At 40.9% G+C, this 14,804-nt stretch overlaps 1 protein-coding gene across 7 annotated transcripts in view; it reads left to right on the top strand.

Moving 5' to 3' along the window:
* The window catches only part of inpp4b (inositol polyphosphate-4-phosphatase type II B), a 201,758-nt gene that overhangs the window by 102,344 nt on the left and 84,610 nt on the right, over window positions 1–14,804 (top strand). For all 7 annotated transcript variants that reach the window (XM_050044694.1, XM_050044693.1, XM_050044695.1 and 4 more), the window contains 2 exons: window positions 7,024–7,135; window positions 12,351–12,420. In XM_050044694.1, the coding sequence (XP_049900651.1) occupies window positions 7,024–7,135; window positions 12,351–12,420 (182 nt within the window). The remainder of the gene's footprint in view (window positions 1–7,023; window positions 7,136–12,350; window positions 12,421–14,804) is intronic.

Raw genomic sequence — 14,804 nt, 5'->3', positions numbered from 1 at the left:
TACATTTTGGTTGTCAAAGCTCAAGGTCGCTGTGACCTTGTATCTGTCTCATTGTCGTGAATTTGATATCTCAAAAACACCTTGAGGCAATCAAATTTGGCACAAACATTCACTTGAACTCAACAGTAAACTACCTAGAATTCTGTTGTCGAAGGTCAAAGGTCACTGGGACCTCACACAACATGGTTTTCACCATAACTCAAGAGTTCTTGTGCTAATTATGACAGTATTTTACACAAATGTCTAATGGGATAAAATGATGAAGAGATGACATTTTGTATCCAAAGGTGAAAGATCAACTTCACTGTGACATCATAATGTTCTGTAAAAACACTTTTCTGGCCATTCCTCAACATCATATCTCAGGAACAGAAAGGGAGACATTTGGTCAGATACTGAATTGGTGACACTAATCTCGGGTGCCCACCTTGAAACTGTGCTGATTGTATAGATCTTCTGTGCTGCCGGGGGGAAGATGTGTGTGAAGCATCCATGTTTTCACAGAAGTGGATTTAAACTGTGAGTGCAACTTGACTATTGGGCACACAACTGTGAAGCAGTAATTCTCTTTCTGTTCAAGATTGAAAGAAGCATAACAACAGATAAAGGAAGAAGTAAACATTTACTCAATAAATGATCTGTTAAACAAAGTCATCAGGGACCTGCCAACATCAAATTTAACCAGCTTCCTCAAACAAAAAAGGCGCTGCTGGCTTTTTATATGCAGCATATTGATGTTGCAATCAAAGCTTAGCTTATTATTGATCATAATGCCCAAGCACTTGTACTGTTCAACAATTTCTATATCCTGACCATTTATTGTTGTCTAAAAAGGGTTGGGTGACGTCTAAAATCAATACACATATCTTTGTCTTTGCCATATTTAATTATAAAAGGGCTTCTTGACACTGTCTTAAAAGTAATCTGCGACAAGACCGTGGGACTTTTCCTCCTTTTTCAGCAGGCTCACTAAAACTGCATCATCTGCAAACTTTACAATGTGGTGGTTTTAAACTTACTGTGGCTGCAGTAAGTCTACAGGATGTATAGCCCTGAGGAGAGCCAGCTGATGCTGAAGTTAGTCCAAAACCAAGTTTATTCACTCTCACTCTCTGAGATTTGTTAGTGAGGAAGTCCACAATCCAGTCACCAATATTAGTATCCAACCCAAAATGCTCAGTACACTTGTGCACCAGCAGGTGAGACTGTATGGTGTTAAACCCCAGCCCAGCCACCAGAAGAAAATGTGGGCATTGTATGCTTCGGCAAACAACAAATACATAACATTTGTACATTTCACATGTATCATATCAATGTTTTTTAAAGTGATGTAATATGGAGGAATGGTGGAGGGGAGGGGGCACCTGCCAAGCTGCAGACCACTGCAGACTACTGTTCGAGACCAACAAACAAAAACCTGGTTGTGTTTTAGCAAGTCATTGCTGTGATACCTTTGCCTTTTTTTGCCACCAAATGTGGATGTTTTGTAGCAACACAGTGGAGGGGATAGTGCCACAAACAGTGGCTGTTTTTTACTGAGACATCACTGCATTTCCTGCCGGGATTGTGCACCCATCACTGTTTGTTTTTTTAACCCAAAACATGATCTATTCATAACCATAACCTAAATGTATCTAATACATAATGTGCAAATGTAAGGTATCCATGGTTTGCAGGAAGGTACAATGCAAACATTTTTTATATTTGGGTTGACAATTGGGTTGCAAAAGCTGATGCAAAGTCCACACTCAGCAGTCTGGCATGGTTCTTACTGCTCTCTAAGTGCTCATAAATGACGTTGAGCAGAGTTATAGTTTCATTCTGAACCCCTCTGTTGGTTCAATATGCAAACGGTGATGGGTCAAGATTATGCTCTATCCTGTGCAGTAGTTCATTTATAATCAATTTTTCAAATGACACCATCACTACTGAGGTTAAGGCTACAGGCATGTGGTCATTCAGAGTCTTATGGTGGCTATTTTCTGCTTTGAGGGCTATTATGGATTGTTTTCATGGATCAGGGACCCTTTGCTGGCAGATTGTTGTATTACAATTATTGTTAAAAATAGGGCAGCACAGCCAGACAGTATTCAGCTACCAATATTATGAGGACCAAAGCTCCTTCTAGCTTTACAATTTTTAAAAGGAATGGAAACATACAATGTTTTTCCTCGTGTTTATGGTACATTATTAATTTATTTGTACTATCCAGAAATATTAGACGCGTGATCTCTTTGCTATAGTAGCCTGTATATTGATGTCGCACAAGGGATTTTCTCATTGAGTTTGGTTTCCTACATCAACAGCTTTCTCATCTACTCCCCAGTCTGACTTTCTTGAAATTCTATGAAACATATAAACATTGCACACAGCAGTCATCAACCACCTGAGCCCCAGCCCGGATTGATGTGATTGGTTAAAGGAACAGCATCCTTTTCCTGATAGTTTTTTCCACCTTGCTTCTTCTGTGAAAACAGCTTATCCCAGACTGTTTCTGACACTGGTTAAGCACTAACATAAAAGTAAATGTAGTGTGAAGACACTTCTCGTCACGCAAGAATACAGAAGTGTGTGTGATGGGACTGGAACAAATAGGATGCGTTAAAACTCACAAATCTTGTGCAAGTATGCATCTTGCCCCAACATAGCTCACATTCTGCTTATTACAGATGTATTGCAGCAGACACACTGATTTCTTACATTGTATAAATTTGCATGTTGTAGAGATTGAACACACTGGTGTATTCTAAAAAAAAAAAAAAAAGCTGCGTATATTTACTTAAAATGTGATGCTTGCTCAACCTTTTTAAACATAAAAAAATCCTGAGCATGCCACTGCTGCTGAAATTTACTAAATTTCAGCACCAAACAGATTTTTTACGAAACCTTAATACATGATACACAGCTTGTTTTGCATTAATTTTAATATTCAGTCTGAATATATGTATATTTTTGTGGAAGGCTCTTTCATCAACAAGAAACCAGGGCAGTTTTTTCTTTGGGAATATACTTCAAGTGGTCCAGACAAGGCAGAGAGTGTGCTCAGCTTAGGGTCCCCTGGTGATTCTGGCCAGCTCTATGAACAATGCCTCCAGTGTAGTTTTATTGATTGAGTTGGTCCTCTAGTTGCAAAATGTGCAAGTGCTGCTGAGTCACAGGATAATGTCATTCATCCCCGATGAAAATCAGGACCGTCAGTATCACTTCTAAAGCTGGCATTCCCCATTATTACAGTCCTGTGTCCTAACATCTGTCCTCAGTGAAAACTAGCCAGCGCTATATTTAGCCCACCCGTCCAGCTTTATATAGGTCAAGAATCCCATCTACACTTCCACTGCTGCACTTCAAGGCTGTAGCATTCTTGTTGCCTGTGTAGGATCCTATTAGTGTTCTCTGACCACTCCCATTCTACAGGCTACGTACAGTTTTAAGGTGTCCTGAAGGACTCCTAAACTAAATCCTCTGTGGGCCAAATCCAGAGCCAAAAGCAAAATGGTTTTCCAGGTCCTGCTGTGTATTTTTAGTGTCCTACAGTTGAAGAAAAAGCCCTTGTGAGGTGAAAAGCCAGTGGTGTTTTGGTTCATTTCGGTGGCTGTCAGGTGTTTTCCTCTGTGAGGCTTCCCACAGGGAAAAGTGCCTGATGGCCACAGAAGTATTGGTGCTTTGAAGTTTTTTGATGAACTTTTCCCACCCACGGGCTGTTAAATTCAGACCTTTGAAAATTTAGTACAATTGTCCTTCCCTCGGCAGCACTCTGTGAATCCTCTCTTCTTTAGGTTCACAAGGCAGCAGAAAGAGAGCATTTGCTTGGACACTCTTACTCTTGTAGTTGTCTGTCTTTGTCCATTTGACTGTCTTCAACTTGCCAAAGTCTGCACATATTCATCATCATTATCATATGCAGAGCTTTACCACTTCCACCGCATTCAGAGCAAAACAAATCTCAGGCTGTATTTACAGACAAAGACAAAACAACTCCTCAGTATTACCTATTGCATCTCTAACTTTTGCACAGGCAACCATATTGCCACCTAAGGCTATTACACCACAGTCTAACTGCTCATTTCACCAAGCAAGAAAATCACAAATAATAACCTGCACCATCTATTTCTGCCTTCTAACCACCAAAGAGTCCTAATAATAGTGTTTACAGTAATGGGAAAATGCTAATAATGGTAATCGTGAAATAATGGAAAACCACAAACATACAAAGGTGCTCAGGTTTCTGCAACATAGCAGGACATATCCACTGAGCTGGAAATGTTTACTCAAGCCAATCAAACTGGGAAATAATTTTCTTTTCTTGCATGCAGTGTGGTGGTTTTATGTATGACTAGTTAGTCTCACAAATCTAAAATTCACAATAATCCCTACTGGCTTTCTTTTTCATTTTTAAACCCAAATTAGACATTTTCCCTCAAGGATATCTGTTTCTCATTTAATAGAATACGCTCATCCTCATTGTTGGAGTTGTTAGATTTCTTTGGACCACAAACTTCAGCGTGACACACAGTTATGAAAATAGTTAAATTCACGGACAAACTCTCACAAGGTGCTGAGTGTCACTTCATAATTTGCCTGTTCTTGTGTTACAAATAGCCAGTGCCGTCAATGTTTATGGGGTTAATTGAATTTTCTAGCTTGTGTTTTTTCATCACAAGGATAAACTGGTTACACGTACTATAGTGTCACAACTCATTGAACCTTGGTAGGAAGTACGAAATGTTCCAGCTGAACAATTTAAAGTGAATAATATAATCTGAAGTTTCTATGAAATTGTCTTTAAAGAAAGAAAGTCGTTTTTCCTGAGAGGGAGTAAATGTATGATTTGTCACACAGTACGAGACTTTTATACAAATGATTTATTGACTCGTGTTTGAGCACTTGCTGTATAGTACAGTGTATATGCACTTAACACATTGCGCTCATACATTAGACGCCTCTTAGACTGGCAGGGTACAGATCAGTTATTTAAAACAAATTACACTGCGTGTTCCTACATTGGAAAATGTGTTTGTAAATTGCAAGAGAGGCTTTCAAAAGAAAATAACTGTTAAATGTAAGGCACTTCCCTGATAACTAATTATTTTTTGAATTGTGCCAAATTCTTAGCAGCCATTTTAAGCACATTATTTTTGTCACTTTAACAAAGCCGTCTGATTAAGTGTTGTCATAAAAGAGATCCTGGGCCAATTAGATTTTTTTTTAAAAAAGAGGAAGATGGGCTCGCAGGCAAAGTACAATCTGCAGATTTGTTTCCTTGCCAGCTCTAACAGACGGAAAGAGATGGGTGGAGGAGGAAGGGGTGTGGGAGGGTGAGGGTAGTGGTAGATGGGCTTCTTTTTCATCCACAGCTCTGCTGAGAACCTTCAAAGTTAATTCGGGGTCAGTTGGTGTGCATGCTAAAAGACTGCAATTTGCAAAAAAGGAAAAGTTTGTGTCACTGCAGAGCAGACATTCTGTCAGGAAGTTAACGTCTCTGCCCTTTTCCTTGCTCAATTTTAGCAGAATTTGTGCAATAAACCAGCAATGCGGTGATGGAGCTAAATCAAATCACTAAAATGAGCTGCTGAGGAGTTCTTCTCCTCGCAGACAATAATGTATAAAGATTGTATTTGAACAGGTGCTGAGTTTACGTTTGGCCGCAAATCAAAAGAATCACAATACATCTCTCAAAGGCATAAATCAATTATCTTATTCTAACAAAGCATGCCCTGTCTGTTTAAATGGAGGGTTTCATTAGTGGATTGAGGCAGAGCAATCTAAAGAGTAGAGGGCCACTGTAACCCCTAAGGTTTGGATAGGGACGACTACCACTGAATGCGATGCATGTTAATCTCCATCTCCTCGATTATGTGTGGGCCACTGTCGGTACATGCTGTTTGTTCAAAGTCAGGGTGACTTTCTTTTACCGTGCTTCAGTCCTCTGTTGCACAGAGAAACAGGGGGAGAGGGAGAGGTGATGAGGAATGGGGGGAAACAGAAAGATGAGCAGAGGAGTAAACACTGAGACAGGTGTCTGGCAAGGGACAATGATTAGATTTATAAACCAAGCAATGTTATTTTCTCTGCTCAGGGACTGCTGCAAGACATTAAGCGCTAACTGAAGCTCCCAGCGTCCCTCTGCAGAGACACTTGTCCCTCCATCTCCCTCCTTGGAATCCCAATCCTCCTCTCCTGTATTCCCTCGCATTCCTCCCTTCCTCTCGTCAGCATCTCTTCATCCTTTCCCCCTTTTCCCACGTGAACAATTAGATTTTTCTCCCTTGTGTTCGTCAAAGATGGATCGGCCTTGGAAGCATCCTTTCTGCTTCCATCATCATCCGTGTGTTTACCCCTCCTCAGTCAGGGGTGTGTCATCCTTCCCCCCTTTGTCTCTCCAGACCACTGGCTGGCACACAACATCCAATATTTTCTCCAGCTGGAGTGGAACTGAGCACATTAGGGATGGGTCTGCTAAGGTGATCAGACTTGCTCGCACGATGCCCAGGGACCATTTTTCTTCATTTGAGAGCATCTGTCTTGCTGCCAATACTATAGATTTTCTATCAGCTCCTTAATCATGGCTCCATGATTGGGAACGTGATTGGTCGGGCTCCCTGATATGAAAACTCTAGTATCAATTTCGTGTCTGTCAGGGCACATAGCCCGGGTTATTAGACGGCCATTTGAACAGTTATACGAAATGTTCCTTCCTTCACCCCCATCAACGTCCCGCCGGAGCAGGCTCGGCTTTATTCTGCATGCATGCTCCTCTGCAAAAATCTGTCAGAAAAAGAAATCGCCGCAGTGCAAGCATCTATGTCCTGATTCCAGCTTTGTAACTTCACAACCTGTTCGAAAGCTTGAAAATAAGCTCATTAGGTTTGGAGAGTATGGGGACCCAACTTTGAGATGAATATTTTTCAGGCCCGTGGAGGGATAGCGGCTAGAGGAAAAGATCATTTAAAAAAGGAGAGTTTTTATTCAACAGATTAAATGAAGAGACTAACACTTTGTAACTCTCCTCCTGTCTCCCTCCAGGTCATCTGATGGTGTGTGCACAGCAGGAACAGTGGTGGTGAGCCGTCTGAAGATGGGGGAGATGGAGGAAGTTGACGTTGACCACATCACCACCGACATACCGTCACACAAGGTAAAATAGCAGGATGAAGACACAAAGCGGGAGTCTCCATGCTCCAGATGCCCAGCGCTAATGCTAGGATTAGACTGGCACTGCTCAAGTCCTCCAATGAGATTAAATAAACTTCAGTAAACCCTAATGGGGATTTAGAAAATGTGTGTGTGTGTAATGTCTGCAAGTACATTTGTGTTGTCTCTCTGTCATATATAGAGGAGATTAAAGGGAGACTGACCAAATTAGCATTCCGACATTCATACACTTGACCCTGTTTGTGTGGGATTGTGTAGCGAGTCCTGCAGCCATCTGACCAAGTGGCAGATGCTTCTTGAATGTGGCTTTCTGGCTGCCACCACCCCCGTCTCCACTCTAATCTCATACAATACATACTGCTTAACTCGGCTCTGAAGTGACTCACATAATCAGGGGAGAGAAAGAGGAAGAAAGAGTATTCTCCTTCAGAGTTTGACAGTAAACCGGAGATTGTGCCTTCCGAATGGGGTGCCACCACACCAGAAATGAAGTTGTATGTACTCTGATTAATTAATTAATTTTCTGTGCATTGCTAATGGAGCCATATTTGTTGAACATTTGTCGAGAGTGAGTGTGTGCTGTAGAGCCAGAGTCGGGTATTAAAAGGCAAAGAAGGAGCTTTAACGATGTTTCTGATCTGTAAAAGGAACATTCAGATTTTCTCTCGCCACAGCACAGCTCTGCAAGGCAGCACAGAGACTTGCAGTCCTTGCCTACTTTTGATTTGCCGCTGTGTGTGTGTTTGTATATGTGTGTGTGTGTGTGTGTGTGTGTGTGTGTGTGAATCACTGTCTTATATAATTGACCAAGGGCTTCTGCATGGCTGACTGGCTTTCCGTTCTGCCCACCCCTGTTGCTGGTGCAGGGAGGTTCCCTGCTAGGCTCCAGAGTGTCACTGACAATCTGCCCATGTCGCCTTGATGAATGTGTTGCCCTGTGTCTGAGTGTGTGGGTGTGTGTGTGTGGGTGTGTGTTGTCACAGCGCATTTCCCCCTGTGTGTTGTTTCTGTTGTAGAAGATGAGGGGAGGAAAGAGGGAAGGGATATGACAAACATTAGGGAGGGCTCACTTGAGACTCAAGACTCACTTGTGGGGAAGTTGTTGTTCAATTTACCTTAGCCGTGTGTGTGTCTTGCTGCCTGAATATACTGTGTGTGTGTGTGTGTGTGTGTGTGTGTGTGTGTGTGTGTGTGTGTGTGTGTGTGTGCCACTTGTTTGATCATTCCCATCATAGCTTGAGTGGCTGCTGCTCATGAATATCTCTGACCCCTCAAAAACAGTCAGCTGAAACAAGAAAGAGACTCCAGTCACCTTTGATCTGATCTCTTTACATATTTTAGTCATCAAAGACCCATCGAACACATGCTGTCCGCTGCCTACGATTACAATGGGACTCCTTTCACAGCTGTGGCCCCTGGCTCGTTGTTAATACTTTTCATTATCAGAGGCCTTACTTGTATGCTTACTGAAAATTCCAGATTGTTTCTGTCTGTTTTGTTCAATGGATAATTTTATTTTGGAGTCTGTGTGTGTGGGCATGGGTGTTCGGTTGGGTGTCTATTTTATTCAGGATCAGTTTCTAAGCTAGGAGACGTGATGGATCGTTCCTAGCAGTCATTAAAGTCCTTTTCTGGGGACAGGTTTGGCTGTCTGGCTGTGTTAAATGGTTCATCAGACAGGGCAGAGCTGACATACAGCGAGCAAAAAAAATTGTTAGTTGTCAGTATTGCTTTGATGAGGAGTCCCAGACTTAATGCATCAAGAGGCATTGACGGTTTTTCAGCATCAAAGGCCTAGCAAAGAAACATGGACATATTTCAGCTTTATGAGGTGCAGAGTGTTCAGATGGGTACAGGGTATAGTTTTCCACCATTTATCAAATTAACGTGACATTTAATACTTAATAACACCCGCAGTATGCTACATTGAAAACAGACATTACAATAACACAGTAAAGCTACACGAATTTGTTAATTTTTTGAAGCCTTTACAAAACACAAGAGCCAAAGTGGAAAGAATGGGTTCAACAGTGTATTTAGCTGCTGCATAAGCCACAATTGTTTGGATGTCCTGTTAACTAGCTTACTCCCAACAATAGTAACTATCACTTACACAGCCAGCTGCACATCATTCACTAACCACATTTGTTTGTGGAGTTACAGGTTAAATAAAACAAAAATCAGTCTCTCCTGTATTATTCACTGTACACAAGCAACAATCATCATTCTGTAGTATAACCAGCACGACAGTGGATACAGTCAACATATGCCATGCTCTATAATGTCAGCAAGGCCTGTATGTCCTGATAAAATGAGATTAATTGATTGGTGAATTGATATGAATGACATATCTTTACGCATCAAGACCTCCAACCCACACACATAAGTTGTATGTACATACCTCTGCATACAACCTATATGCGTCTCCTAAATTAGCGCACCTTCCACTGGATGACAAATTAGCTTGTATGACCATTAACGGTTGCAGTTTTAAACACATCGGTGATGTTATGTTGCACCAGAGCTCCTTGCTTAGGCTTAAATAAGATAATAACAATGTTTGCTACTAAGGTAACGTAATGTGTTTCACTCACATGATATACACTGACGTACTACATTTTAAGGGTGGGAAAAAATCGATACAACATAGTATTGCGATATTTTTTGTGGCAGTATTATATCATCACACAGTGCTAAGTATCAAATTACAAATGCAAATTAAACTTAAGGTAGCCCACGAGAATAATATCAATTGCTTCTTCAGTCCACTACATACATTTTGCCACTGCAAAATAATGGCTGAAGTGAGATTAACAGACTGAAAACGTTATCTCTTAGATGAAAGAGATGTTGACAAAGTTCTCCTTTGGGGACAAAATTTACAGTTGAAAAAAAATAATAAATTGCAATTTATTTTATGGCAATACTAAGCATATTGCAACATATCTAAAATGGCAATAATATTGTATCGTGACTTAAGTATTGTATTGATATCATATTGTAGATCCTGTGGTGATTCCCACCCCTACTGCGTTTTGTTATTTAAATAACTCTACACTGACTTTTGTTTTCACAAGGGACATGAACACTGGTCTCCTGTGTGAAAGCCCATATCCTGTTTGACCGATCCACACCAACCACTCCTGTCTCACCCTAAGCAGACTTTCTCACTCTCTATACTACGTTGCCTGACTTCCCCTTTTGCTCTCATTTTACTAAATTAAACATCTCTGCCTCACTTTAAACAGAAATATGGGTCTCAATTTCTGCTTGTAAAAACACCGTATATGGTTGTATTATGGAGGAGGCCAGTCTTCTTTACAAGTTTTCTTCATCTACTCTTATTTGCATATGTCACATGGAGTGTAGGGCAGCGAGTGTGCATGAGAAGCCAGCGGGGGCAGTTGTTTCCAACCATGTTGTTTCTAGTTTGTTTGTTTGTTATATTGCAGCTTTTGTGATTTAAAAATAGCATCAACGACATCAAGATGTCAGTTCAAATGGGATTAATTGCTCAGCCCTAGCTGTTTCTTTATTATCTGATCTTCCACATAAAATGAAAACTTTTGATGATGCTGACTTTTTGCCGTGACGTGCAGCTTAAGCCTCAGCCTTTTAGTACAAATTCATGTATGTAACCATCTAGTGCACTTTAAACACCTGTTTTTACAAGATACTTTTGTTAAAACAAGTCAACTGGAAATATTAAAAAGCCAGCGGGAGAAAACATTTTAGACTCTTGCAGCTAAAGTTATCTTAATCGGCTGATTAAATCTCCTGTTGACGGTTATTATTTCAACTCAAATCAACAGTTGGGGGCCAAAAATAAGAATCTTTTATTTGCCTCTGTCTGAAATCAATGACCTGTTGTTTGAAAAGTAGTAAATCTGTCATCATTTAAACTTTATATGTGCCATCTGAGAGAAAGCATAGCAACGGTAACTAAATGGCTAGACTTTGCAAACAGTCAGTTGTGGTTCATTCATCCATGTAAATACTCTAAAGTTAACTTGGGTTTGGAAAGTTGTCCTCCTGGAAAATTCCCCAAAATATTTGAATATTACAGAATATGTATGCACAGTAGTGTGAGGGTGGATTTGTTGCTTTATCTCATGATTTCCCCCCCCCGATAGGTTCACTGAAAGAACCACATTAAAGGTAATGGGATTGTTGCCAAGTAACACATCGTAATTGAAAGATTAAAACTGTGTGGTTCCCCATCTGTATTAGGTTAAGTGAGGTAATTCCAGAGCACGCACAGAGCACAGGAAACTATTGTTTTGTTAGTATCTCATTTGTTTTGGTAACCTGTGGTTTTCTGTACCAGCGGCAGACTGTACTGCCGGTGTCTCTTTGATGAATGTGTTGCATCTTGTACAGTATGTCAATGCACAAGAACATTTGAAATGAACTATCAAAGGATGGAACCACAATTTGTTGAGTTGATAAAGACTGAAATGGCACTGGAGGTAATAAATCCCCAAGCCACAATCCAGTCAGTAAAGTCCCAGCAGTGTGTTTTCCTTCAGCTGTCACCTGCTGGGACATCACTGATTGCAGCGAAGGCAGATGTGCAACGTGCTTGAAAATTTGAACTAAAAAGAGAGTAGTGCATCAGCAGCTGTTTGCTCTGTATGGCTCCATATGGGTGTAGTCTTTAAATGTAGTCTTTGTGAGGTGCATACAACACAGATTGTTTCATTGAAATAAAACGGCAATATTGTAGTAATGCAAACATCAGCCAACACAAATATTACTTCACACATTAAACCATTCATGCATTATGTCTGTAGTTGTTTTTATGATTCAGTTATAATGAGTGCATAATTAGAGTTTCATGTTTCATTTCAGTTAAAAAAAAAAATCTGATGTTCAAAATCTGTCAGCCACGGAATTCTGCCAGCTCGGATCAAACAGAATTGAACACAATACCTAGAGGAGCTGCAGACTGCAGGGTCGACACTACTGTTACACTGCTTCTGACTGACAGAGCTAACTTGGGATTTTCATACCTAAATTGCTACTGAGCTGCGAGATGAATTATTGGTCACAGGCTACACTTGCATATGGGTGTGGTCATCCCTACTATACCTCATAACTAATAGTCATGATCAAAGCGCATATGGTTCTCAGAAAAATACTATTATTATATTAATATTCTCTCTGTGTTTCTCTCCCTCTGTTATTTTCCTTTCCAGTGTCCCTTGGTTTGTGAGTCTGCGTCCCATGCCTGCATCGACAGAGAAAATAACCCACTCACAGGGCCAGGTATGAGTCGTACTCTGAACACCTGTAATTTCACCATTCATTGCTGAATAATGTGGCAATCCAAAAAAAGAGAAAGACCGAAAAAAGCATTTATCATCTAATTTTCCTTTCATCCTACTTCTTTATATTTTGTTTCTATTTTGGGATTTTAAAAAGGGTTATTTTTACAGGAAGAAAAATGTACCTTGCAATGGCCTCAAAGGAAGACTTAAAATAATTCACCTAGATGTTACTGTAATCAGGCCAGCTGTTAGTAAATACGGTCAGGGGGACAACATTTTACTGTAAAAGTTGACCCCACATCCACACCCATGGGGGCGATCTCTATACATTTATATATACTCACTGGCCACTTTATTAGGTACACCTGTTCAACTGCTTGCTAACAGAAATAGCTAACTAGTCATTCACATGGCAGCACCTTAATGCACTGAGGCATGTAGACATGGTCAAGACGACCTGCTGAAGTTCAAACCGAGCATCAGGATGAGGCAGAAAGGTGGTTTAAGTGACTTTGAATGTGTCATGGTTGTTGGTGCCAGACGGGCTGGTCTGAGTTTCAGAAACTGCTGATCTACTGGGATTTTCACACACAACCATCTCTAGGGTTTACAGAGGATGGTCCGAAGAAGAGAAAATATCCAGTGAGCAGTAGTTCTCTGGGTGAAAATGTCTTGTTGATGCCAGAGGTCAGAGGAGAATGGCCAGACTGGTTCAAGATGATAGAAAGGCAACAGTAACTCAAATAACCACTGGTTACAACCAAGGTCTGCAGAAGACCATCTCTGAACCACCAACACGTTGAACCTTGAAGCAGATGGGCTACAGCAGCAGAAGACCACACCAGGTGCCAGTCCTGCCAGCTAACAACAGGAAACTGAGGCTACAGTTCACACAGGCTCATAAAACTGGACAATAGAAGATTGGAAAAACGTTGCCTGGTCTGATGAGTCTGGATTTCTGCTGCAACATTCAGATGGTAGGGTCAGAATTTGGTGTAAACAACATGAAAGCATGGATCCATCCTGCCTTGTATCAACGGTTCAGGCTGGTGGTGGTGGTGTAATGGTGTGGGGATATTTTCTTGGCACACTTTGGGCCCCTTAGTACCAACTGAGCATGGTTTAAACACCACAGCCTACCTGAGTATTGTTGCTGACCGTGTCCATCCCTTTATGACCACAGTGTACCCATCTTCTGATGGCTACTTCCAGCAGGATAATGCACCATGTCACAAAGCTCAAATCATCTCAAACTGGTTTCTTGAACATGACAGTGAGTTCAGTCACCAGATCTCAGTCCAATAGAGCACCTTTGGGATGTGGTGGAACGGGAGATTCACATCATGGATGTGCAACCGACAAATCTGCAGCAACTGCGTGATGCAATCATGTCAATGTGGACCAAAATCTCTGAGGAATGTTTCCAGCACCTTGTTGAAACTATGCCACAAAGAATTAAGGGGTCCAACCTGGAACTAGCAAGGTGTACCTAATAAGGTTGCCAGTGAGTGTACCTGTGATTGAATTGAATTGAACTGAATTGAATTGATATATAATCCAATTAATCATATTTCCACATATATTTTGTATTTACTTGTTCTTGTATCTACTGTTGAGACCTTGTTTTCTTATTTTGAAAAGCAAAGGTAGTCACATGTGTGTCCTGGACTGAAGAAAATACTTTCCAATGAATGATAAGAGAAAAGTAAAATGAAACACTGATTGAGGATATTACTTAAAGATATTAAATCATAAGATCAAATCAGGAATGAACAAATATTTATTTTTCATCAGGCCTATTCATTCAATTTTGAGGGTTAACTGTAGATCTTTTCATGGGCCCCCCTTGGCCTTGAGCCAGGGTCATCTGTACCCTTTGACCCCCCACGACGACAGGCCCAATTGTAATGAATTGTAATGTAATCTTTGCATCTTCCTTTATCCAAATATCCCTTAATGTCAATATGTAATTACTGCTTTTATTCAAAATTAGCGTTTTCAGGCAGTGAAAAAGAATAGTGACAGGTATCTGACAATGAGGTAAACCCCCCCGGTTCTTTGTGGACTAACTGAAGACAAGCAGAGGATGCCATGCTAGCTGCTTGAGATTGATTTAGTGGAAACACAGAAGGGTAGCACCCTGACTGGTATAGACAGAGAGAATTGTCGAGTGAAAATGAAAGACAAGGAGACAGAAAAGGGGGTAGACTTCAAGAGGTCACAATTCCTGCTGTGTCGAAACTTCACAGCCCTTGTTCAGAGGACACTTGGGAAACTAGTTTCCCTTTTTTTCATCTCATGCATTCATTTGTTCTGCACATCCATTTTCTCTTTTATCCAGATTCCCACCACCTCCCTAAGCTCCCCGGCAGCACCACGCCT

This window comes from Epinephelus moara, chromosome 5 (assembly GCF_006386435.1).
Source record: "Epinephelus moara isolate mb chromosome 5, YSFRI_EMoa_1.0, whole genome shotgun sequence".
Classification (NCBI taxonomy): domain Eukaryota; kingdom Metazoa; phylum Chordata; class Actinopteri; order Perciformes; family Serranidae; genus Epinephelus; species Epinephelus moara.
This window is presented reverse-complemented; position numbering and strand designations above follow the sequence as displayed.